General features: G+C 35.7%; 1 protein-coding gene across 1 annotated transcript in view; it reads right to left on the reverse strand.

Moving 5' to 3' along the window:
* Positions 1-1,832: 1,832 nt before the first annotated feature.
* Positions 1,833-26,985, reverse strand: part of dmrt1 (doublesex and mab-3 related transcription factor 1) — a 40,367-nt gene continuing 15,214 nt past the window's right edge. Inside the window, exons 4-5 of the mRNA XM_056458161.1 lie at positions 25,801-25,942; positions 1,833-2,695 (exon numbers count right to left, since the gene is read on the reverse strand). Of these exons, the coding sequence (XP_056314136.1) occupies positions 2,562-2,695; positions 25,801-25,942 (276 nt within the window). The 3' untranslated portion in view covers positions 1,833-2,561. The remainder of the gene's footprint in view (positions 2,696-25,800; positions 25,943-26,985) is intronic.

Genomic DNA, 26,985 nt, shown 5'->3' on the forward strand with positions numbered 1-26,985 from the left:
TAAACGATGATTGAATTTTCATTTTTATGTGAACTTTCCCTTTATTGTAGCAGTCTGATTATTCTCTCACTTTCCATCAATCGTTTATAATATCTTTACAGAACCCTGGAAATAAAATGCCTTCAATTCAAATAAATGTATTATTACAGATTAAACGGGGCCTTGTTTCAGAGCATCAAGTCATCAAACACTTTTATGATGACCTCTTCCTCTCTTAAATCCAGAAGGCCTGACTTAAGAAAATGCGCCTGTCGCCCCCTCCAGACTTCGGGACAGGGCGGTTTTATCTCTCACACAGCCGGCGTGATTGATGGCACAATAGCAGCTCAAGGAAAACAAACCCACAGACACTTTTCAGGCTGTCGCTGGAACACAAACCCGGAGCAGCAACAGAAGGACAAGGTGCCGCGGACGGAGACCTGCGCTGACAGCCTATGATAAAGCTGCCTTCCTTAACTAAACTCGTAAAGCACGGGACAATAAAACTCAATCTTCTGTAAAATCCAATTAAGTCATTATCTGACTGATTGTATCTTTAATTGAAAACAGAAGTGACAGTAAATTTCTGTGATATATCAGGATCAATCGATACTGCCGTACAATGTGCTCTCCAGAAGTGATTTATAATGCCAAAGCCATATAGGTAACTCCACATTCTTCTCACTAAAACCACTGGGGGATGAAATTAAGAGTAAGTGCGTTTAATAAAAAAACAAGATGGCCAGGTTATTGATTACAGCAGATGGGGCAGAATCGAATGAATGTTTTCAGGGTGCAGAGCAAAGAAAATACAAGTAATTTTCATTTCGGGTTTTATAACAGTCAACAGCCTTGTGAAAGTCAGTCATCAATAATGATTTTATTTCCACTGAACATGAGAGGATATAAGCATACGACCATTGCAAATTAGCTTTGGTCTTGTTTTATAATGATAACAAATAAAAATATTTGTAACAGCATGGTGTTGGTGAATGAGAGCTCACCGGTGAAACACAGTGGGTGAGTTAATACAAAACCAGCGTGTGGAAAACAAATGAACTAATTAATCAACTGTTAGTCTTACTAAACAGTGCAAACTGTTAAATTGGTGCATTTTCGAATTACATTTTTTACAGTCATCTTTAGAGACAAATGTATGAATTAATTATTGTCTTGGCTTGCTACATAATAAAGTGATAATTCCCCCCGAAAAAGAAATTTGCTGTTAATTTGCTCACACTCAGGCCATTGGAGATGACTTTGGTACTTAGTGAATCATAAATCCAAGTCAATGTCTACTGGCTCTTCGAGAGTTTGACAAATACATAGAAAGGCTAAATAATATTAATACCTGTGGTTCTTGATGCTCCATCAATGTAAATAATTGTATTTTTTTTCCACAGAACTCTGTATTGTCTACAAAGAACTGTATTGTCAGTAGCCAATTGTATTTTTTTTTTACTTTTAAAGTATTAACAGCTACTTACTTACATCTTATGAATCATGCTGAAGAAAAAGTCACCTACATCTTGGCCTTAGAGTGAGAAAATTGACAGCACATTTCTTTTTTGGTGAACCCTCCACATAATACTGAGTTACAGTACATAAAGAAGTGCAAAAGTAGTACTTACTGTCAAATCTTTTTTTAAAAAGGCTCTACTATAAAAACAAATGCAAAACAAAAACAGATTGCACTTTGAATGTCTTCCCAAAACATTTAAGACTTTGTTTCATTCAAAATCCTGAACATGGCCACATTTGTAGTTAAATGCACTGTCATTACAAACCCCTGCAACAACAAGTCTAAAAAGAAAAGAAAGTTTTTGTCCCTCTTCTCCTTTGCCATTCATTCACGACTTGACTAAGGACACTATCTCTGCCAACAGCATTAAAATCAAGGGCACAGCTCCATATTGTGCAAAGAAAGCTCCAAAGAGTCGAGCACATTAGCTGGATCGGGTATAGGAACGGGCTAGATGCAAATCATCAAAAGTTAAATGATGTTCTTTAGTGATGGCCATAAATAAACAAGCCATTCGCTGCGAGATTGAAGCATAATTTAATAGTATCTCTTCTAACCCAACTGTCCCACAACAGCACAGAGACGCTGGAAAAGCCCTCATATAGTTTACATCATGAAGGTCACGGGAAGGAAGTTAGATTATCCATTAGGCCAATGACAGCAATATTGAGCTTCAACTGATGTGCGACAGTAAATCGTTCTGCTCTGCCGTTTCTTTCTATAATGTTCTTCTAGAGAGTGGAAGTGAATCATTTTAACCTTTAAAATCTGCAGCACTAACGTGAACAAAACCGAGCTATCAAACTGTGTGAAACATATTAGTAAACTATGTAAAGGGCATTTCTTGTAATCGCTGACAACAACCCAGTTAACAATAACAATCAAAACCATATAGAACGACCCCTAAAAAGTTGAGAAAAAACAGCACAGCGATCAACCTGATCAGTATTAATGACAACATGTTGGTTACAGAATCGTTACACATTTAGCTGGAAATGACAAAAACTACTCATTTAACACACAAAATTCAAGTTGTTGTAACTGGCAGCTGGAGAGTCTTTTACTTGGTGGCCCCGTCTATGATGGAGTCGACAGAGAAGTTTCCAGACTCTGAGCTGCTTTCACACTCCAGCTTGTTCTCAGTGTTGATCATCGAGCTGATGGACACAGAGTCTTGACCTCCATCGGAGAAAGCTGAAATGGGATGGATCATGAAACATGAACTATTTGGTGTTTATTATTGGAGACTTCTTTTATGCTAGAGCGTAATCTGGTTTGGGCATCTGTGATAAAGAACACCTGACGCATGCATATACTGTAACATGAGCTTTTTTGGGTTCCTGTCATTTTCTCATCTAATGGCATGCACAGTACAATACAATGGTGCCAAAAAGTATTTGGACACTTGAGCCACACTTAAAAATGTCTTTGCGTTAGAAACAAAATATCAAGCCAAGAAGCAGTTATCAGAAATCTCTGAAAAATATCATATTTTTTCCAAGTAAAAGAAAGCTGGTTAAACAATAAACAATAGAGGAATCGTTCAAGATTAAAGGTGTAGTTCACCCAAAAACTTCACAGTGTAATCACTCTTAAATGGTTCTAAACATCTATGCATTTCTTGTTTTCTGCAGCAGCTGCCATTTTCATAGCAGGAACAAAAAATACTATGATAGTTAAAGGTGCAGTAGGTGCAAAATGCTACGCGTGAGCATAATAGCTTTGAAAACACAGTCCCTCCCTTGCCATCCAAAGCTACATGTCTTGAAATCACGAACGCGCACACATAAAGATGACAGTAGACAGCCAACTACATCATGTCATTCCCCAGTTAGAAAATGTTAGTACTTTATAATACAATTCCAAATGAAAACCTGTATTATATCTAGCACGTTTTCAGTTGTGTAGCAAGCAAAACCTTTCATGATGTGCAATATTTCATGCATTCAAGAATCAGTGGTCTCACTCTCTCACACACTTTGTCCTAAAGCGACTAATGTATGCTTAGTGGTTGGCCGGCAGGGTGCAGGAATTACACTTATTACTAAGCCATACTTACATGCTATTTCAGACCAAATATTCAAAGTAGCATGGTAAAAAATATAGGGGCCACGTTACAGGTTGTCATTGTTCATAAATGAACCAGTGTGATGTGAATATAAGCCAACTTCACCTCAGTAAAGGAGGCTAGGCGGAATAGCGCTATTTACTGATGTTTTGTTGTTAAACTAAATAAAAATCTACATTAACGATGCTGTAAGTGGTCCCTTATTAAATTAAAAATAGTGACATCAATCTTTCACCAGAAGATTTCAGTGGCTGAACAACACTTCCGTGCATATAACCCATTTATAGGACAACAACATCTACATCAGCTTTGCGTGTCTAAAATTGTTTTAAATTCCATCATTACCTGTCTAAAACAAATACTTCAGCCATGGTGTCATCCTTCCTCTAGCGTGCAAAAGTGACTCCAATATTGATTCAGGAGTTTAAAAAGGAGTTTTGATTGAGCGTTTGTTTTTACTGCTCTTTATATAAATATAAATACATTTAGATCATTTACTTTAATCATTATTATTGGAATGTAAAGAGACACAACAAAAATGTTTCTGAAGACAATCACCTACTGCACCTTCAATGGTACAAACTTTCCAGCATGCTTTAGTTTACAGAGGAAATTAACTCAAACAGGTTTGAAACAAACGGAGGCTGAGTAAATAATTACAGAATTTTCTTTTTGGGTGAACTATCCATATAAGGCAAAAAGTTTTTTTTTTTGTAGACCTGTGTTTATTCTCATTTCATATACTGCCAATGAAAAGTTTAAAGTTCATAAGATTTTTTTGTAAGATTAAAAAGTAAAAAAAGTTGCATGTTCACAAAAAATTACATTATGACTTTAATAGCCATTTAATATTTTAATATTTTTCTAAATTAAGGTGACTGTAAAGCTCAATTCTACATTGAATGAACTGAATAAGCTGAATAGAATTAAGAAATTAAATTAATGTTGAAAATGATGCTTAATATTTTTGTTGAAACCTTTTTTAACAATATAAAAGTCTTTACATGTCCATTTAAGTTCACCCAAAAAATGAAAATTGTGTTATTAATTACTTATCCTCATGTAGTTCTAATCCTCCGAGACCTTCATTCATCTTTAGAACACAAATTAAAATATTTTAGATGAAATCCAATATTAGTAATGTTCCTGAGATGTTCTTTAAAAACTACTTTGTACACTAGTCTTCTGCATCAGGTCAGGCTGCATGTAAAAGTAAACTTGATGCAAGTTTAAAATGTTATATATAGTATTCAGAAAACATTATAATTAGTGACACTGGTGGCTAAGTGAACTGCAGTAAATAATACTGTGCTCGTGTTTGCGCTCGAATGTATTAGAGACTTTATTGAGTATGATTTAATGACCCAACGTACAGCAATGTTCTTTTTTGTCCTGCACTTAAAAGTAGAACTTATAATGATGATGAACATAACCAGTGTTGAGAATAGAGTTAGATGAATATTTAAATATGTGATGTGCTATTCCCAATAAAATAACAATATAAACACAACAAAAAAATGACAGCAGTGAGAAAACAGCATTAGAGAAAGCATCTGATCATGGTGATGTCAATGTGTTGCACAAGCTCTTTATGAATGAATTATAAATTGTATAGATTTTAAGATATGGATATGTGAGATTATAGTGTGCAATAATATTTTAATCTTTCAGCATTATCATAAAGAATGTATAAGCATTTGTTTCATGTATCATAGAACAGAAAATCTGTAATTCTTTAGATTTTCCTGCTTAAAAAGTGTTTAAAATATTTTATAAACCTAAATGTCCTTTTTCCACCAGCCTTGTTTACACTTTGACAATTAAAAAGCAAGAAATTCATGAATATCCTTTTGAATTCGGACAAACTGCAAATAATAAAAAACAATGGATTAAGTTTATACGCCAGTAATGTAATTAAATGTTACGTTTTAAACACAACAATTTTGTTTCCGTTTTTGTATTTTTTTTATTTCAAACAATCTCACTGCAAAACATTTGTGAGATGCAGAGCAACAGTACAGTATTGCATTCCTGAATGAATCTGTCTTTGAACGAGTCATTTTAAGGCAATGATTCAATGACTTGCTTGATTTTTAAGCTCTTTTGGTGGGCATCCGTGGCCGAGTTCTGTTCGTTTGCCTAATTTGCCTTTTTTATATTGTATTTTATTCATATTATATTGTAGTTACTATGATTAATGTAAATTGCGACACAATGGCTCAGTGAGTAGCCTCACAGCAAGAAGGTCAGTTGGCATTTCTGTGTGGAGTTTGCATGTTCTCCCTGTGTTCGTGTGGGTTTCCTCCGGGTGCTCCGGTTTCCCCCACAGTCCAAAGACATGCTAGTAAACATTTAGGTGAACTGAATAAACTAAATTGGCCGTATGTGTGTGTATAAGTGTGTATGGATGTTGTCCAGTACTGGGTTGCAGCATAGAAGGGCATCCGCTGTGTAAAAACATATGCTGGATAAGTTGGCGGTTCATTCCACTGTGGCGACCCCTGATGAATAAAGGGACTGAGCCGAAAAGAAAAAGAATGTAGTTACTATGTATGATTAATGTATTTGCAAAAGAACTACAATTTTTAAGTGGAAAAAAAGTAAATCAAATATTAAAACACTACTCAAAAATTCTAAACAATAGAACAATTTGTAAAGTGTTGTTGAAGCACTTCTTATTTTGAGATGATCACCTTCTCCGGTAACACCCGACAGCATTAATTAAGCTACATTGTCAGCTCTCAACAATACAACAAAACAAAGACAGTGGTGGCTTTTCGGAATCTCACACCACAGTAAATTCTAGCTACTCTGACAAACTCACTCAAGCTGAAGATACGCGTATTGAGTCAGAGAGACTGCTGAGCACACAGTGCAGGATGAGGTACACTGTGCTGACCTTCTTCAGTGACTAATAACCAAACATGCCTTTAACACAAACAAATTCAATCAAAAACGTTCAGAAACAGATGCTCTGTTGGATAATAAACAAACACCTAGAGTTGTTACATTTTACCAGTAGCAAATTGAATTACTTAAATGATGCAAAAGCGAAACTGTACTGCACAAATGTTATAGCTCCCAATAAACATGCATGATAGTTTGTGCATCGAGAAAGGTCAGCACTTGTCTCGAAGTGCATATGAAGAAAATACAACATTAGAGTCTATCAAAGTTACGAGTGTTGAGAGCAGTGACACACAAATCCTGTTCAGCCGCTTTCCTGACCTTCATAACCCGAGGAAAAGAGCATAAAGGCTGTCGCTGTGCCTCTCATCCCTCCCTCTTTCTCATCTGCCTCTCCTCTGGCGTGGATGTAATTAAGGGGCGCTGGTGAAAAGGAGTAATTTTTCTCCTCATTAACTTCCTGATTGGTTTCAGGCTACAAAACTTAGCGCTCCGCCTGCAGTTTGTCACCAATTCCAAACGGGCCAATCGTTAATACTAATGTTTGTGTTGCTAAACTGCAGCAGCGCTGTGTGTACAACAGTAGGGCTGAAAGAGGAGGGGCTGGAATTAGCCGTGCTGCTGTTAATTCAGAGGGAGTTCATCAGGGGGAAATCTATGGTGTAATTAAAGGGAAGATCTTACGGGTGAGTGGACAGGTCGTTTGTAGAGATGGTAAATCAGATGCGGGGCTGTTCAGAAAGCAGACATGTTCTGTGTCATGGCTTCGTTGCCTTTGATTATCATTGTATTAGCGGATAATATAGACTAATGTGAGACTGAGCTGTAAACACTCTGTAATACAGACAATCAGGTCTTTAAATACGCAATTTTCACAATGAAACAAAAAAATTATTTTATTTTATATATACAGAACATCCTCAATATAGTATTATGATCTCTATTCCCTATTTTTATCTAGCTAAATTAATAGTTCAATGTTAGTAAACTACTTAACTAAATTAACTCATATTAATGCAAGGGATAGTTCACACAAAAATGAACGGTTACTCGCTTTTATTTGCTCACCCTTAGGTGATTCCAAAGTTTTATGAGTTTCTTCCATTAAACACAAAAGAAGATATTTTGAGGAAAGCTAAAAACCTGTAATGTTTGATTTACAAATAGGAAAAACAAATACTATGGAAGTCAATGATTACAGGTTTCAAGCTTTTTTCCCAAACTATTTTTATTTGTGTTCAACAGAGGAAAGAAAATCAAACTATTTTGGGTGAACTATGCCTTTAATGTCCAAATTTTAGATAGGATTTGTTTGATAGGATTGTCCAAAGTGCAACTGCATATTGAAGCATCTCATTAAAAATATTTTATATATATATATATCATAGTATTCACCATGAAGTATAAATTTAATAATTTTTGAATACATTTAAAAAAAAAAGGCATTTTACAATTAAATAAACAATTGAGCAGTTTAAAATATTTAGCCTCGACCTCGACCTTCTTTGCTTAAGGAACTTTGATATGGAGGATGAAGTATGAGGAGCGCTATCCTGCTGAAGAATTTGCCCTTTCCTGTAGTTTGTAATGTTGTATGTAGATGTTGTCATCCACTCTGCAGATCTCTCACACACTCCATACTGAATGTAACCCTAAACCATTATAAATCCAAACTTGAAAGATTTCTGTCAAGAATTTTGGGTCCATGCAGGTTTCAATAGGTCTTCTGCAGTATTTGTGATGACTGGGATGCAGTTCAACAGATGATTTATTGGAAAAATCTACCTTCTGCCACTTTTTCAAATGATCAACTAGAAGTCAAGTTATTATTTGTTGCTTTTAGAACTGGGGTTGACGACAAGACTTTTGTCAGGTAGTGTAGTAGTACTTGTTATAAATTATGTATTTGTGCACTTCATTATTTCGTAAAAAAAATCTTTTTTTCCTCATAATCTTTAATCAAATATTATAACCTTTATAATCATAATCAATTTTTCTTAACTTCTGGTCACATCGACTGCCTTTTGAGCAGGGCTATTAGTGCATGTCATTTTTTCTACCCTTCTTTTGTCCATCTTCCTCGCTTTTGATAGCAACGCTCATCTTCCAATGATCCAATTAGTTCCTTAAGGACATTATCATGCACCACCCTACATTTTTTTCTCATTTAAGAACCGTTTCCATTTGATGTACATCACAATTCGGGAAAAAGTGCAAATTGTACTTCCGTTTCATGGCGACTGTTTTAATATAAAAGTAAATTAAATATGTTAGATCTATTCGTTTCCAGCACTGTATAGTAAGTATAGTTTTTGATAATGATATATTTTAAAAAATATGGAGCAGGGGGGTATATTCAAAAATATGTATATTGTTAAAATAGGTATTAAATTATTGTCATCTAGCAAAGCAGTTTTTTTAAGGGTTACATCTTAAAGTCATACTGATAAAGAAGGTTGTGTGGAGAACCAGGACATTAATACTCTACAATCCTACTGTAGCTTGTTTATGGTTCAAAGGTTGATGCTGAGATGAAACTCCAAAAATGGGATTCCCAACATGGGATTACAGTCTTAACCCATAACAATATATATCAAATATCTTGTGCACATCTTAACACTCAGTTTTAGACTGATACAGTGAGCTGTTATTTTTTTATTTTTAATCACAGTAAGTACATCTGTATGAGTGTATCTGTATACACGTTAGAGCATGTACTGTATGTGTGAGTGTGTGTCCGTGTGCGTTATCTCTCTGCAACTCAGTGTGTTTATCTAAGTGAATGCATTATGGACCCTCATGGCCCACTGCTGGCAGTATATGAGTTGCAGGGGAAAGAGCTTATCCACAATGGATCAACCCTGAATTACCATCTTCTCTCACATCTGGGCTTTTGTTCGCTTTTTTCAAACTGCCAGAAATGATTGAGCTTCTTTCACTGTTTCCCCTCCCCTTTTCATGCTCTTTTTAAAAAAAAAGCTTCCTTTTGTTAAACCACACAAAGACTGTTTAATAGTTTGGAAATCTAAGATAGTCTGCCGAAAAAGGGTGAATAGGGCAAAAGTTCAGATGTGAGAATAAGCTCTTTTGAGGCGTACAGAAAAGTAAATCCTCTCTTGTTTCAGTACAGATTTACACTTGACAGACACGTGTGAACTTTTTTTTTGTTTTGTTATTGCTAGTGTTCGGGAAATTTCTTGTTTGGTAACTTTGTGAAGGTTTCATAAATGTTATTCTTATAAAATATGTTGAAACACTTCTTGTTTTAGCAGTTTAACATGAACTGAGTGTCCATCTGGTCTTCTAGCTGGAAGTGGCTAAAACCACTCTAAAACCAGCAAAGCTGGTTTACTTTTTCTCTTCAGGATAATGAAAAATTATATTGTTTTGTATTGGAGCTTTTAACTCACAATGTGTTTTTCCCCTAATTTTTTTCTCTCAATTCAGAGGGAAATAAATGTCAGAAAACACAAACTGTGGGAGGAAAAAGTCTTTAAATGACAACTTAATTTCTTAATATTTTTAATTTGCACACTGCCATTCATAAGATCCAAACTCCTCACAATTTCCACCAGACCTGGTTAATTCATGCACCTTCGAACTCAGAACACAACTCGCACTAAAAGATTCAAACCTAAACATCAAACAAACTTGGCTCATCACCAAAAGCTGTGAAAACAGCTCAGACAAACACACATCTCCAAACGACATGACTCTGCTGAAGATGTGCTGGGGGAGATGGAGTTCCCTCAAGGAATGACATGCACGTCTCTCTCAATCATTAAAGCCGTGGCAGGACTTAATGGCGCAGAAAACACAGGCCTACAGCAAGGAGGCGGCACTTTAAACAGCTGCTGACTCCTCAAAGTGTGAACAGCCGTCGCTGCTGCAGAGATGGACGCTGTTCTCAAACTGCAGCGCTTAGTCATAATCACATTGGCACTGTGCTTTGATGCACTCGAGGGAGGTGAACGCTGAAGTGTTTAACACTTAATAATAAACCAAGCACACATATGAACTTGCACAACTAAAATTCGACATTCTGCTAACTACAGATTTATTTTCACTGCTGAGCTGATGAACCAATATCAGCGGCTTTGTTTATGGTTTGCATCTGCTAAATGAGCAACATAGACTATTTAACTAGAGATGCACAATATATTGGCTACCATATCAGTACTAGCTAATAAAATGCTTATCTTTAATGCAACCCAGGCTCATTCTGAAAACGTAGTCCTGAGGACGTTTCTGGAGACCGCGAAATACGTCCCGGGACGTACGTATTTTTGCAGTTTTGGGTTTTCGCGAATCCGCGAGAGGGAGTTGTGTGTGCCTTTTTGGCTTCTCGGACATCTCCAGCGAGTGCCGTTCGCGCCCGCGCTGTTCTCGCGCGAACCCACCAGAGGCCGCTGTCGAACGAACGTCTGTCTGTCTGTCCAACTGGCTGAATGACTGACTGAGCGACCAGCCAATCGGCCGGCCGACCCACCCTCCTCCTTCCCCGAACCCAACCGATTTTACCGATCGACCCGCCCACCCTAAACCCAACCAACGATTTGCAAAAGCCGTCCGGAAAAAGAAAAGCCCCCTTCCGATTTATTATTTTTTTTACCACATTTTCGGATTTTACCACATTCTCACCCTGTTATGAACCTCTTCCCTTTATTTCTTGGATTGTTTTAGTCTTACCTGATTTCAGGAAACGCTCTTCCCCGGACTCGAACCCGGTCGTCGTCGTCGTCAGCTCCTCTCTGCGTCTCGAGTCCGCCCACGTACAGGACGAGCTAACCGGACAAACTGGTTGCAGTGGGAAAGCCCTCCACACCGAGGTAAGTGGTCAGCCGGCGAGCGCTAAAAGGAACGGCGTCATACCACCCCGGTGCGTTCGCTTAAAAAACGAAATGCAGCCATACGTACCTCCGGCTACATAATTTGCGGTCTCCAGAAACGTCCTCGGGACTACGTTTTCAGAATGAGCCTGGCTTGCTTTAATGTTATATTTATTAATATATGACCCTGCAGTACAAACATTTTGAATTTATGCCAAAAGTCATTAGAATAATAAGTAGAGATTATGATCTATGAAGACATTTTGTAAATTTCCTACTATAAATATGTAAAAACTAAGCACTTAATTTAGACAACTTCAAAGGTGATTGTCTCAATATTTCGATTTTTTTTCCCTCAGATTCCAGATTTTTCAAATAGTTGTATTTCAGCCAAATGTAATCTTATCCCAACAAAGTATACATAAATGGAAGTAATAATAAACCTCAAATTCCATAAATGTACCATAAACTTCTTATCTTAGGTCTTAACCTAAGACTTAATTCCGACTTTTCGCAAATTATTACAGAAGCAAATTCAAAAATCAAAATTCAGAAGCAAAATCGTATCTCATCTTATGTTATGAAATCTGAAAATTTGTTAAAGTTCGACAATCCACTCTGGTTTGTTACCAAGCAACTAACACTATGCAAGCTGCTAATGAGTTAAACAAAACAGATAAACCAAAACAAATAAGGCATTAGTCAACTGCACTTTTACTGGTAATGCTCTGTGATGCTTCGTTGGTCTGTAATGCTGGATGCAGGTTATTTGCCAACTGTAATATAGCAGTCTGTAAATACTGTTATTAAAAGTGTTTTGTCATCAAAATGCAACACATCTTGAGGGTCCTCCAACAGTCTTTCTACCATAAAACATATCCGTTCTACATTTTAAGCCATTGTTGGACAGCAAAATTATAAAAAAATTTTCCTGTTAGTCTTCAAATAGTTTTGACGTTAAGACAACTTTAAGGTTACTCTAAAGTTAAGACAATTTTCAGATTTACTACCTGTAGTTAAGATATCACATTTTTGTTCTAAATGTGGTTGCAGCTGAAATTACTATGGATACCAAACATGGGATAAGATTTTATAGTTAGGACTAGGCCTGCACGATTTTGGCAAAAATTGGCTGAATCGCAGAAAAAGCTGAACTAGGATCGTGTGTAGGGTCGAATCGAGATCGTGATCTTTTTTCGATTAATTGTGCAGCCCTAGTTAGGACCTTTGTAATATACCCCCTGGGTCACATCAAAGCCTATAGAATAAACAAGACGTGTCACTTGTATGTTTTTGAATAGGGAAAAGTGTAACTGTCAATACGGTGAATAAATCCCCGCCTAGTAGTACAGGAGCCAATTATTGATCACTATATGGTGAAGAAAGCCTGCCTTCTAGTACAGGAGCCAATCATCGATCGATATAGACTGACGATACTCTGGTAGATAGGCTTGGAACAGATGTGAGTTTCTGCAGATTTTTTGTGATTTGGATGTTTAGAAATTAAATTAAAGAGACAGTTGTTGTTCAATTTCATTGGTGATTCCTAATATGACATTCAATGGTAAGCTTGGCAATCAATTTTGGAGAAATTGATGTTTCCCGATTCAGACAGAATGGCTGAGCATACTGTCCGAGAGGCGTTTCAAAGATGACCGCTGAGTGAAATGACTTACCATATACATTCGCCGGCCACTTTATAAGGTACACCTGTCCAACTGCTCATTAGCGCAAATTCCTAAACAACCAATCACATGGCACCAACTCAGTGCATTTAGGCATGCAGACATGCTCAAGATGATCTGCTGCAGATTCAGGGCATCAGAATGGGGATGAAAGGTGATTTAAGTGACTTTGAACGTGGCATGGTTGTTGGTGCCAGACGAACTGGTCTGTGCATTTCAGAAAGTGCTGATCTACTGGGATTTTCACGCACAACCATCTCAAGGGTTTACAGAGAATGGCCCGAAAAAGAGAAAATATCCAGTGAGTGGCAGTTCTGTGGGCACAAATACCCGGTTGATGCCAGAAGTCAGAGGACAATGGCCAGACTGGTTCAAGCTGATAGAAAGGCAACAGTAACTCAAATAACTACTCGGTCCAACCCGTTACTAGTAAGGTGTACCTAATAAAGTAACCTGTGAGTGTATATCACTCCAATATATATTTTATTCAATTGGTTTCACAGGTTAGAGCATGCTGCTGGCCATGAAGGTGTGGACTGGTGTGTTTCACATGACAGGACGAGGCACATACAGTTTGCTATAGAGAAAAGACAAGATGTCAGCAGTGTGGAGGAAAAAAAACATTTAGAAAAAAGACAACATCTAAACAACATCTGATTATATGACAATAAAGATTATGTGGTTCACATTTACCTTGTTACTACTCTTACGCTTTTAAAATCCAAATAATGTGTTAGATACAATAGTGTTAAATCAAAATAAATACTTTAAGTACAGTGAACAGCTTTGGAAAGCCATTTTAAAACAATGCTATAGGTGCTGTTATTGAAATAGATTTTAACTTATTTCTACACGAATTATTAAACATTTTTGCAAGTAAACCATCAAATTAAAAATGATCAAATAATTCTGAAAATTCTGAAAAAAGTATCACAGTTGCTTTTTTTCTGCATTGTTAACAATAAATGTATATTGAGCACCATATCACCACGTTAGACAGTTTTCAGAGTGATCACATGAGATTGAAAAGTCACCTCGGACACTTCAGTCCCCATTACTGCTCTATTAGAGATCTGCATGAGTGGCGTGTAATGCCTGACAGGAGGCATCACTCTAGGGTCAGAGGCTAATTAAACACATAAGCACCTCCAGACCTGTATTGTTCCCCAATCTGTCCCCAGTCTCAAAGTGTCTCTGAGAGAATTGACAGGCCCTCCTCCCGGTTAAATCACTGGCACTGATACAGCACTCCGCCATCCCTGCAAATGACCTGTCCATCTCCCCTAGCCTGCGCTCGCATCCGTCGAAACATTATGGATATACTATAATGACTTGAGACATAGAATCGATGATTTGAGGGATTTTGTGTCATTATGTTTAAAGGAGAGAAAATAATCACAAGTGCCGAATAAGCGCTGCAGGCATCAGTTAGCACAAGTGTGAGGTAGACTAAAGCTCCCCAGGGGGAAATAAACAACTTCATAGATTCAGCTGAATGAATTACATTGCAGCCTAAGATAAAGTTGAATATGTCCAATGAGGCTGAGTGTCCATTCTCCATCAACAATGAAGTCTAAATTATTAGCCCTCTTGTGAAATATTATTTTTTTTCAAATATTTCTTAAGTGATATTTAATGTAGCAAAGTAATTTTAACAGTATGTCTAATAATATTTTTCTTCTAGAGAAAGTCTTATTTGTTTTATTTCAGCTAGAATAAAAGCAGCTTTTAATTTTTTCAAACCATTTTATGGTCAAGATTATTAGCCCTTACTAATTTTTTTTTTCTCGATTGTCTACAGAATAAACACTTTTATACAATGACTCGCGAAAGTATTAAGAAATAGAAAAATAATACATTTAAATTCAAGCGAAATATTGCACAAAAAATTACAAACTACAAAATTTCAACAAAATTTTATATATTTATACATATATGTGTATAACCTGAGTCAACCCTGAAATTATATATTAATCAATAAACTTTTATTCAATCAGCACCAGACTGGACCAATTGTACCCGTAACGACACAAGCTTCTCCCAAAAGACAAGATGATGTACAAGAGGCATCATTGTGAAAAAAAAAAAAAACAGAACAAAAAGTGGCAGCTTTGAATTATTTTGGGCTTGACTATAAACATAGTTGAAGTCAGAATTATTAGCCCCCCTGAATTATTACCCCCTCTGTTAATTTTTTTCCACAATTTCTGTTTAACGGAGAGAAGATTTTTTCAACACATTTCTAAACATAATAGTTTAAATAACTCATTTCTAATAACTGATTTATTTTATCTTTGCCATGATGACAGTAAATATTTTACGAGGCGTAACTAGGTTAATTAGGTTAACTAGGCAGGTTAGGGTAATTAGGTAAGTCATTGTATAACAATGTTTTGTTCTGTAGACTATCGAAAAAAAAATTAGCTTAAAGGGGCTAATCATTTTGACCTTAAAATGTATTTAAAAAAATTAAAAACTGCTTTTATTTTAGCCAAAATAAAACAATTAAGACTTTCACCAGAAGATAAAAATATTATCAGACATACTGTGAACTTTTCCTTGCTCTGTTAAACATCATTTGGGAAATATAAAAAAAAGAAAAAAAAAGAAAAAAATCAAAGGGGGGCTAATAATTCTGACTTCAACAGTATATAAATAACATGGCTAATGAGCAATATGCACAGGGAATTTTTATTTTGAATAAGCTAATTAGGCGTTTCCAGAGAACTTCAAATAACTTAATTTAATTATAAAAATTGTCCTTAAATTGCACTTGCTGAATACAAGTATCTTGCAAAACAACTAGTAAAACACTATGTACTGTTATCATGGCACAGACAAAAGAAATTAGTTATTAAAACTATTGTTTAATAATGTTGAAAAAAATCTTCCCGGTTAACATCACTTAAGAAATTGTTGAAAAAATTGAACTATTTGCTCGCATGATTAATTGTGTCTAGTAAAAATGTTTCAAAATAGAGATTTACAATAGCCCCTTTTTACATTTCCGGGTTTCTCAGTAGCGGAGGTTGTCATAGTTGGGAAAACTTGATGTCATAGTTGGGAGTGCAGTGAATGAGAGAATACAACAAATATTTTTTTACAATCTTATTTGCTCAAATAATAAAAGAAAAACTCAATGATGGTGTTATAAAGACTTTTATAAAAAGCAAAAAAAAAAATGTGCGAGACTGAAAATGGCAGACAGTAGAGAAAATAACACTTTTGATCACTTTAAACTAAACTGTTAACTGAATAAATTAAAAAAATATATATATATAAAAAAAAAAAAACTCAAGCCCTAACTCCTGAACTGTTGTTTATTTCAAATGTGATTCTAGGCTTTCTTTCAAACAGTGCATCTCTTGAGGAGGACAGTGTGTTAAAGAGAGCAGAACCTTTAGCAGCAGTCATTACCCATTTTATCTCCTCACTGCCTCAGGCAAGTGTTAATGGAAATGTTGTACAACACATTACAACAGTGCTTGAGCCTGAAGCAGCCAATTACACTGGTATTTAACCGATCCATGGAGAGCAAAGACAGAGCATTTAGCATCAGCATTGCAGAAGGAAGACAGCATGACATGGAGGAGTTAGTGACTGTGAGGTTAACACTCCAGCCAGAGATTTTACCCGCAGGCCACTGATTCACTCTCTGATTTACCTGACTGAGGCCACAGCTCAGACTTTAGCAGTTCCTTTGAAATGCAGCACTCATCATCTGTGCGACAAACATACTAAAGTTCCAGATTACAAAGCTCTCGCAAGTTCAAATGATTTCTTTTGTTAAAAAGGAAAAACCATTTTGTTTACTGAGAGTGTGAAATAGGGAAAAGCTGTCAATTGTCAAAAATATGGTTTTAGGTCTAGTATAATACTAGAAGGTGTCATGCAAGTAAGGATGCAAAATATGCATGGAAAATATAAATAAATAAACAAATAAATAAATAAATAAATAAATAAAACATGGCGTTCATATTGCTGTGGCAACCCCAGATTAATAAAGGGACTAAGCCAAAAAGAAAATGAATGAAAGAATAATAAAAAAAACATGTTATGTCAAATTGAGTATGCTGCAGTTCAATTCTAGGTATAGTTCATACAAGAGAAATGTACTGTTCATTTTCGCAGGCCATTCAAAATTTAGGTAGTTTTGTTTTTCAATTTTTGTTTTACATTTAAGTTTATATTTAGCTGAAACAGTGGTCCTTGCTGATTCAAATAATACAAGTTGATAAACATTTTTACAAATAAGATGCACATGTGTACATAAACAAAAGCATTTACACTCAAATAACCAGCATTTAAGTCTTAAATTTTTGACAAGCTGTTAAACTAAAGCCTTGATTTTATATATTTTTAAATTTTATTTATTAAATTATTAATATTTATTTGGAAGGCAGGGATTGGACTGTGTTTCAGAGATTTATGCTAGCCGGTTAGCATTGTGGCAGATCCCCTACTGCACCTTTAAAACAGCTTGTGTAACTTATAAAATTTAGTTAGAACATGATTAACTTAATTTAATAAGTTACTTTAAACTAAAATCACTGTAATGACAAATGTTATGTATTACTTTAAAGAACAATAAAAAGTACAATAAAATCCCAATGCATTCAGATTAAATAAATTTATAGTAATTATCACAATAAAATCATAACTGATATTTAAGTCATAGTGAATAAATAAAGTGAGAGACATTTATGGAACCTGGTTCGTTCACAGTAAACTCAGCCCTAAAATGATTTCAAATGCACAAGTTTTTTTTCAAATTTGTTTATAGATATTCAAAAATTAAACATTTATTTTTAGTAGTAAGTTATGGCATTAGTTATCTCCTGGTGCAAACAACTGAAATTGTACTTTGCTTGCTACTAGATTGGGTGTTACTGGTAATACTTTTAGTTGACTTTTTAGCAAGACACTCCTCATATGGCTGCCTGTGGTGCTTTTTTAGGTGCTGGTTGTATTTCCTTGTGCTGTGGCAACAATTCTGCGACAGCTCTTACAAATGACCTCTTTTGTTTGGTGTCTGTGACTTTGAAACCAAAATATTCCCGTATTACTGACATGCTGTTTCTCTTCGATATGAATTCATCTATTAATGCTTCTGAAGCGGCAGACGCCATCATCCCGCTTGTCCGCATTTTCCCGTTTGTTTGTTTTATTGTGAGATTTCAACATAGTTCGATTGTGCAATTCTGATTGAGCAGAACAAAATTGTGCTAACTCAATTGGCTAGCAAGTCTGTCACACACAGACGGCAGTCACGCATTTGCTCTGGGTGGGGGGAATTATACAATACATTTATATTTTGTATCACAGCCTCTTGCAATTAGCTAATTGCAGTTTCAAATTGCGATTGCGGTATGATTTTGATTAATCTCACAGCCCTAGTAAACACACACTTTTAGTAAAAAGCAAATATAATTGCAGAAAATAACAAAATCACATCTATTACTAATAATTAATAATATCAAAATATAGCTGCTAAAGTTTATTCCATACATTCAAACATATTACCAAATTCCTCATATTGCACTATAAATATATTTTAGAAAAAGTATTATGATTTCTAATTTCAATTATAGCATCACGCAATCCTACAACATACAACGAGCATCATACAACACTCCCCAACTTGTTTTCAAAATTACTGCTTCTTATGAACTCTTGCCCTTTCTGTAACCTTAACCAGTTCAGCGAAACTGTGTAACAACCAAATAAAGGGACACATGTAACAGCACTTAACCTCGAGGGCACAGACTGTGCTGGAGCTCTATGCTTGCTCCAAAGTGAAATAATGCAAACAGGATGGATTAAAGGTTAAAAAAAGTTCCATGGCTTCTCTGTCAGATGAGACGTTACACCTCTTCCTGCTCAAGCTCTCAACCTCTCAATTGTGCTAGAAGCTTGGAGAGAATCATTATTTCCCTTTTGTTATTCAGCACTGAAAGAGAATGAATGGACCCTTTGATAGCTCCTATGAGATTTTGCTTTCCTGGAACTTTTACGGGTGGTCTGTCCTTATAATATCACATTCTGACCAAGAAGAATTACACCATTAAATCTGTGGTTGGTAAACATCATCAGACTGATCAATGCATGTCAAAATCTCATTACAAGTATCGATGTGACTGGAATGTTTAACAAATTACTTGTATATAAAAATCAACATATTTGTATTCAAATAAATGTTTAAATTAGTGATGGACAGCCACAAACACGAACATGTGCCCCAAAATAATGCAATGTAAGTCCATTCTGCACTTTCAGTACATACAGTTGAGAGTTTAAATTTCATAATGTTATTTTGTCATTGAACATAGAGTCTGTTAGATATTTAATTATGTCTATTTTTTAAATGATCTGTATATTTGACTGGCGTTTCGTTAAACTGAATTTTATTTTCGCATTTTCCACACTATCTATAGCAAAAACAGCATATGATAGTTTAGAAGTATAGAAAATCAGAAACATGATTGAGATTTGTCCATATTGGATCCAGGACTGGAATAAATCATCAGATATTTTTTTTCAGTGCTATATAGTAAGCTATGGGATAATTCAACAGTCCTAAATTACATGCAAAAAAATTACATGCATATCATATAACAGCATAGCATTTGCTTGGTACAAGTTGGTACAAAATTCTTGGTATTAGCATATCCAAAAAGGGGGACGGGACAGGGAGGTGGCAACAGTGATTATAGACTCAAATAGTCGAGAATAACATAATAAATGATGGTCGGTATCCAATATAAGCACTGGGTTCTACACAATTCCTTCATGTAGTCACAACACAGATTGATTAAGTTAACTTAATCGTTTTTTTTTTTACAAAATTTAAGTGGATTAAACATAAAACAATTAAGTTATCCCAAAAAAATTAAGAATTGTGTTGTTTTAACTCATATTAAATAATTTCTTTAAACAAGAAGCAACATAGTCACAGCGGTGCAGTGGGTAGCACAATAACCTCACAGCAAGAAGGTCACTGGGTCGAGCCTTGGCTGCAGGGCCGGATTAACCAACGGGCATTATGGGCACAGGCCCAGGGGCCTGTGCGCACTTGGGGCCCCTGCGAGGGGAGAAAAATGACGATTTCGGAGTGTCTAATTAGGCTAAGTGCAAATAGCGCACCTCACTGGAATAAGCTAGTTAAGTGATTCACACCCATCACCATTTCACTGACAGAGACAACATAACTAAAGAGCGCAATAGACAGCAGCGTAGCTCGTGAAGTGCATAGCAATATGTTTTGATGTGATCGATCATGAACCCGGTTCGAATCCAGCGTCTGATAAACATGTTCTTCTTTTTTCCCCACTAAATATTAGATTTTGCTTACTCTTCATCACGAGGAAGACAAGTAGGAATCATTAATAAGTCTGTGCATTATGGAGGACTTCATAGAACTGGATTGGAGAGGTGTTATATCCAAATCATATGCATTGTAAGTTTGTAGAAGTTATACATTAAAAATACCCTAAATATACATTTTAGTACTGTTTCAGTGAACTAGAACAAGTATATTAAAATACATTAATTTTTTTCAAATATTTTTTTAAAAATAAGTAAAATCTTTGTAGACTAGAATGTACTTTATATTATTTATTTTAAAAATGTGGGCAAAACATTATAGATTAATTTTATTTTAAAAATATTATATTAATCTATTTTTTAATTCAACTATAGGGGTGCATCTAGGTAGGGGGCCTATAAGACTTTGTGCCCGGAGGCCTCTGAAATCCCGGCCTGCTCAGATGTGTCAGTTGGCATTTCTGTGTGGAGTTTGCATGTTCTCCCCGTGTTCTTGTAGGTTTCCTACGGATGCCACGGTTTCCCCAACAGCCCAAAGACATGAGGTATAGGTGAATTGAATAAGATAAATTGGACGTAGTATGAGTGTGAATACAAGAGTGTATGGGTGTTTCCCAGTGTTGGGTTGTGGCTGGAAGGGCATCCGCTTCGTAAAACATGTGCTGGATAAGCTGTGGCATATGTGCCCAGAAATTTTATCTATGCGACCTCAAAATATATTTGGGAGCATTTGTGCGAGTGCATAAAATTGATGCCGTGCCGTTCACAGCAAAATGTTCACTGCATGAGAGGATTTAGGAAACATTCACGCATTAAGCTTCTTTGCACCTAAAAATGCCAAACGCAGTGCTCAGGAATGGTTTAAAACAGTTGTCATGTCAACTTGCTGCAGTAAACAAAGCCCGCAATGCTTGTCCTATCTTCAAGCTCTTCTTATTGGCCCACTGCGCTAGAGCAGAACGGGAATGGATTGGTTAATATCAGCTGTCAATCACTCAGTTCCGATGACAGGGAGCTACAGCCGTGAAAGCGTAAAGGTCTGGATACGAGAGAATGAAAACAACACTGACAGATTTAGTTTTAGAAACCACCTAAAGTTTCAAATAATGGCACATCTTATGTCAATCCAGCATTTACACTTTCCGAAGAGTGGAAAAAACACTTCCAGTGTTTAAAGTCTGCTATGAAAATGACTAAAGTATTCACCGTAAACAGAGTTTTCACAGAGTTTTCAATTAACAGTGTTTGCCACATCTACACATTTTAAGCACAAGATGTTCTATTTAATCCTTCATTTAATCATCATGATGCTGTCAGTTGTGCGACTGATACAGAGTTCACCATCGCTAAAGAGCATGCATTCACTCAGATGAAACTAATATTGCAGCACGTAAAAACACTTTTAATGCTATTAAGATGATGCATGCAAATAATAAGTTATATGTCAATATCATCTGAGCAATATCAGACACCACCCCTGAGAACAGTACAGTTAATATCGTTAACTCAGTTCATCACATTCACGACAAGCAGTGTGTGCAGGGCCGGAGAGCGCATACTGATTTTTCTTTATTTGTTAGTTTTGATTAGTGTTGATTTCAAATGCAATAAATCTGTTAATATTAAACATGTAGTAACAGTGCTCATAATTTTTGGTGGGTGCGACTAAATTTTGTCTTGTGCGTCGAAATTTTTGAAGTCAGGAAAACCGGTGCTACCAAGAAAAAAGGTTAATTTCGAGCCCTGGATTAATAAAGGAAAGAAGCCGAAAAAGAAAATGAATAAATGAAGAAGCACAAGTCATTTTTTGAATGACTATGTGAAAATAGTGTATTAAAGCATAAGCAACCATTTATAATAAAAACAGTATAAAACAACAATTGTTGGGTAGACAGAACTAATTCTACAATAATGGGGTATATGGACACAAACCTTTAATTTCAGTTAGACAGACCCAGGGCTTCTTGTTAATTGTCATCCTATACAAAATCGCCGCGGTTAAGATCTGATTTCTTTAAAAAAAACAGCGATCTTCACTGCCTGGCTGAGATATGATATAAAGTGATCAAACAAGAAGCACTGCAATAAATTATATTTTTCCACACCATGTCTTTAAAATATGGAAATTAATTTTACCCTTTTTCGATGGAATTTCTACGCTAGCCTGATGGTGCTAGCGGTTACGTGGTCTTTCATCTCTTTTTGCGCTTTAACAACCAAAATGGATGTTTAAGTCTAATTAACTGATTATATTTGAATTGCATTACAACATTGATGTTGTAAAAGGAACATTATGAAATTAATAATAGACACATAAAGCTTTCAACGGAAGTTCATCATTGGCTGAAAAACACTAGCTGTGCATATAGTCCATTGGTAGCACTTTATTTTACAATCCTGTACCATATGTATTTCACGTGTACTTACAAAATTTACTATAAGTAATAAATAGGTCCTAACCCTAAACCTACCCTATATGTTACCTTAACTCATGTAATTACCTTAGCCAGCTCTTTCTTAAATGAGTACTGTCAAAAATGCAAAGCCATTAGAAATGCTAACTGTATAACCTAGTTTCTTTTGCTCAAACATACCAATTAAATAAAATTCTTCCGTCACTACACCAATAAATTCATAAAATGTTGATTAAGAAAAAGAGTTCAGTGAATAATAAACAGCATTGATAAGGCCCTAAACATAATTGACTAAAATGAGTGTATCCATTTAGCTTCGCACTTCCTTTAAAAGTCACGCCTACTCAGAAAAATGAGCAAATAAAAAAATCAAACCCCACCTTCATTTTTTGGCTGGTGGGGCTGAATCACAAAATTTTACAAAGTATTCAGCAAACCAAAAATACTCTTCAAATATGCTTTTTGGCACAGAGAAAGCCCCCTGTCCACCCAATCCAAAACTGTAAACTTGGCCTAGTCAGCAAACAAAACTAACTTTGAATCCTCTGATAATAAACAACAAAAAGAAAAACAGTATTAGAGAAAATGGTAAAAGCCATAGACTGTCTCGTATAACACTGAAATTCCTACATAACTCACAGCGGGCACATCATCTCACGGGCCGGGCGGCTGGTGTGGGTGGGGGCGACTGCGGGCGGAGGTAAGACTGCCCCGGCGGGTGATAGAGTGCAGTGTCACCTCCGGCCCAGGCAATTTATGGCGGAGCGCTGCTGACGAGCTCCCAGCAGTAAAGAGCGCACAGGGGTGTATTTCACAGCGAGCTGAGCTTTATGAAGAACACTTCGACGCCCCGGCAGGCCGCCGCTCGTGACGGATGGAGAAAGACGCATGACAAGCTTCATCATTGTTTGTAAATCTTAACTTGTTCCCGCTCACTAACCCCAGAGGCAATTTTCCAGAGACAGCTGTGGGGGCCGCTCGCAAAGGACAGCGTCGCACTCCTGAAGGTTATTTGGCCTCATATTTGGCCAACTGATTACCCCAGCGTTAGGGAAAATAAATACACGCCGCTCAGGCACTAGAGGCAGTACAGAGGACTCAAGAGACAAGCTGTTCTGAAATCCAGACGCCACTGTATCTACGTGTAATGCTACTATGAAAAGAATTAAACCTGAATGTTTGTTATTTATTGTTAACTGTGAATCACCAATGTTGGTTTTTCATGACCGAAGTCAATAACTTGGCAGATTACAGATTTGCAAATGGGTGATTTAAAAATTAAAATGTCAGTACATACACAAGGTGCTTATTCGATTTATTACAGACTGAACTACCGACAAAATATTAAAATTAGAGGAAACCACTGAAATAACCCTGACCAATGATGCCAGAGATGAACAATATGATGTCCTCCTTAAAAGCTAAAACTGCAAGTGAGTTGAGAAAAGTCCCTGTCGTAATCTTGTTGAATCTGTTGAATCTTTCATTTAATGGATTCTAATCCATTTAATGAAGAATAACAACTATATTGATGAATGACTAGTCTAATGAAATCATTCATTTGGTTTGTACAAGTACACTGACTGGGGCTCTGCTGTTTGTTCTGTTTTCTTTGACAGAATACAGTATATCTACAACAATCTATGAAAACCGATTGTTTATTGAACTGCTGTGCAATTTCATTTTTGCAGATGTTTGGAAAAAAACACTCTTGCTTATGTCATCACTTGTGTATCATAGGCTTATTTTATAAATATAAAACAGGGAATTCATTTTATTACTTTGTTCTTATTTGTTAGATATTATATTATAATATAATTTCTGTACTATAGGACAGTGTGCTAGAAAACACTCTAGAACGACTAGAAAGAACTCTTCTCTGTATAATTAAGTAGAAAATAATTTAAATTAACATTTTATTTAAAGAAATAAAGCATAAAACAATTTGAATCTATAACCATTTTTCAAAATGAGTGCTCTTTTAAAAGTCTTTGAAGTAGACATATGATTACAAATCAAGAACAGATGCGATTTAATTTATTTGTCCTATTTCTATATGAAATAATGCAAAATATCAGATTATGTTTTTTTCTGTTATGGGATTTAAATCAATAAATACATAAATGCAATTTATTTAATAAAAAATTAAAAGAGAACAAAGAGATCAATGTCAAAGACTTTAAACGTGTTAATTGTTTTTAAAACATTCAGTTAATATTAATAATAATAATCTGTAATAATTATTAATAATAACATCTGTCAAAATATTAATAATTACATATTCATTATATTTCAAACAATAACTGTAACATGTTGAAAATAATCTTTTAAATTACTAGAAAATTATCAAATTCTTTTTTTTTCTGGTTCACTAAGACTGGTTCTATAACCTCCAAACCCCTGCGTTAGCGCACTGTATAAACAATAGATATAGGAAACAAATAATAGATCGCTGGTTTCTGTGTATGGGTGTTTTGGAGCTTGGACCACCCAGACTGGAGTGTTTTGTGTTGTAATGGAACATAACACCCCCTGCAGTGATAGTGGGGGTGACAAGCACCCTCATGTTGAAACCACTGGAAATCAGCATGCGAAAATCATTAACACCCAGGGCAGGTGGCAAGCTTGGACATATACGGGAATGGTGGATCCCACAAATGCCATAATCATACTCTTACCTTAAACTGAGGGCTAAAATATCTTTTCAAACTCTGAATTAGCTTGTAATGTAAAACCATTAAATTTTTCTAAAATCTGTAAACAAATTTAACAGTAATACTGCACACCTTTACGAAGCACATGAATTAATTGTTTCTTTTTAATACATGATAATGATTTATATATTCTAAGACTGTGGCACATGGTCCTTGTCTCTTTAAATCTGAAGTCACCAGAACAAATGACCATCATAAAAGTTTTACCTTTGAATTTATTTATTTTTATAAATTTTACAGCGCCCTTGACTCAGAGTATGAACCTCCCTCAGATGTACTTGCTCACACTGTTGGTAATCTCTGGATAAAAGTTTATGGCCCTAAAAGCGCGTGTGAGTGTGTGTGTGTGTGTGACTGACCTGCTGTTTTGGGCTCAGGGCAGGTGCTGGGTTGGACACATGCGGCACCGAGCCCCTGACTCAGGTAAGATGAATAGTAGGAGTGTGTGCGGTACTGAGGAGACACGTTATGGCTGGACAAGCGGCCATTTCCACTAGGCATCTGTTTCAGAGGAATGAGTTTGGGACAGAAGGAGAAAAGAAGAGTTAACTCAACACATAAAGACTCAAAGAATCAAAAGACATAAGATAACTTTCTCTAGCTTGCAAGTTTAGACTTCCACATTGTGTTATCTCATTTGCATCATCATTTTCAAATTTGTAAAACACAACAAATATGAAAAAACATACAATGTACAGCAATTTGACACATTTAATAACTATGTTTTGGATCAATAAGGTTTTAATTAATATATTTGAAATATTTTTTATTTATTAAGTTTAGCAATAAATATCATTTTTCTGAAGCTCTGATTCACTGTATATTAAAGGTGCCATGTAGTGCATTGATTTAATGTTCTCTGATATCTGCAAATTAGGTGTGTGGCTTAGATACTGTAAGTTCAACAATTCTCCACAAATGTTTCTTTATGCTCATTTATAACCACAGAAATTACCCAGAATAAAAAACATGACCATATTTGCAAAAGTCATGTATATTAATGAGCTCTGCCTACACTCTGCAGCTCATGTCAGTGCTGCTCTCTCTCTCTTTCTCTCTCTTACACACAGACACACACACAGAGAGAGACAGCGATGACGTGATGTATTCTGAAACACACACGTGCAAAATGATAATACTTCCTTTGTCAAAAAATATTTTGATAAATTGAGTAAATGACAGTCCTTTCAACTGAAGTGGCGGAGAGGTTTATTTTAGCTAGAAGGAGTGAGTGAACTATCCGTATGCCACTATAGTACAATGTAATTTGCTCCTGAGTCATGTTGTGGATGAAATATAAGCTCAATTATAATTATGCTCAACAAATATGTATTTAGTTGAAGCTGTATGTGCACAGACAGAAATTAACATAAAAAAGTTTTATAGTTTATTGCTGTCCTTTTACCCTAGAAAAATCCAAGAACTGGGTGATATGACATGACGCATAGACTTTCATTAAACACTTATATTAAACAGTTTACATTTGCTTGCTGCCTCATTACAATATATTGTCAAATGTCACAATAAACCTGTTAAACTAACAA

This window comes from Danio aesculapii, chromosome 5 (assembly GCF_903798145.1).
Source record: "Danio aesculapii chromosome 5, fDanAes4.1, whole genome shotgun sequence".
Classification (NCBI taxonomy): Eukaryota; Metazoa; Chordata; class Actinopteri; order Cypriniformes; family Danionidae; genus Danio; species Danio aesculapii.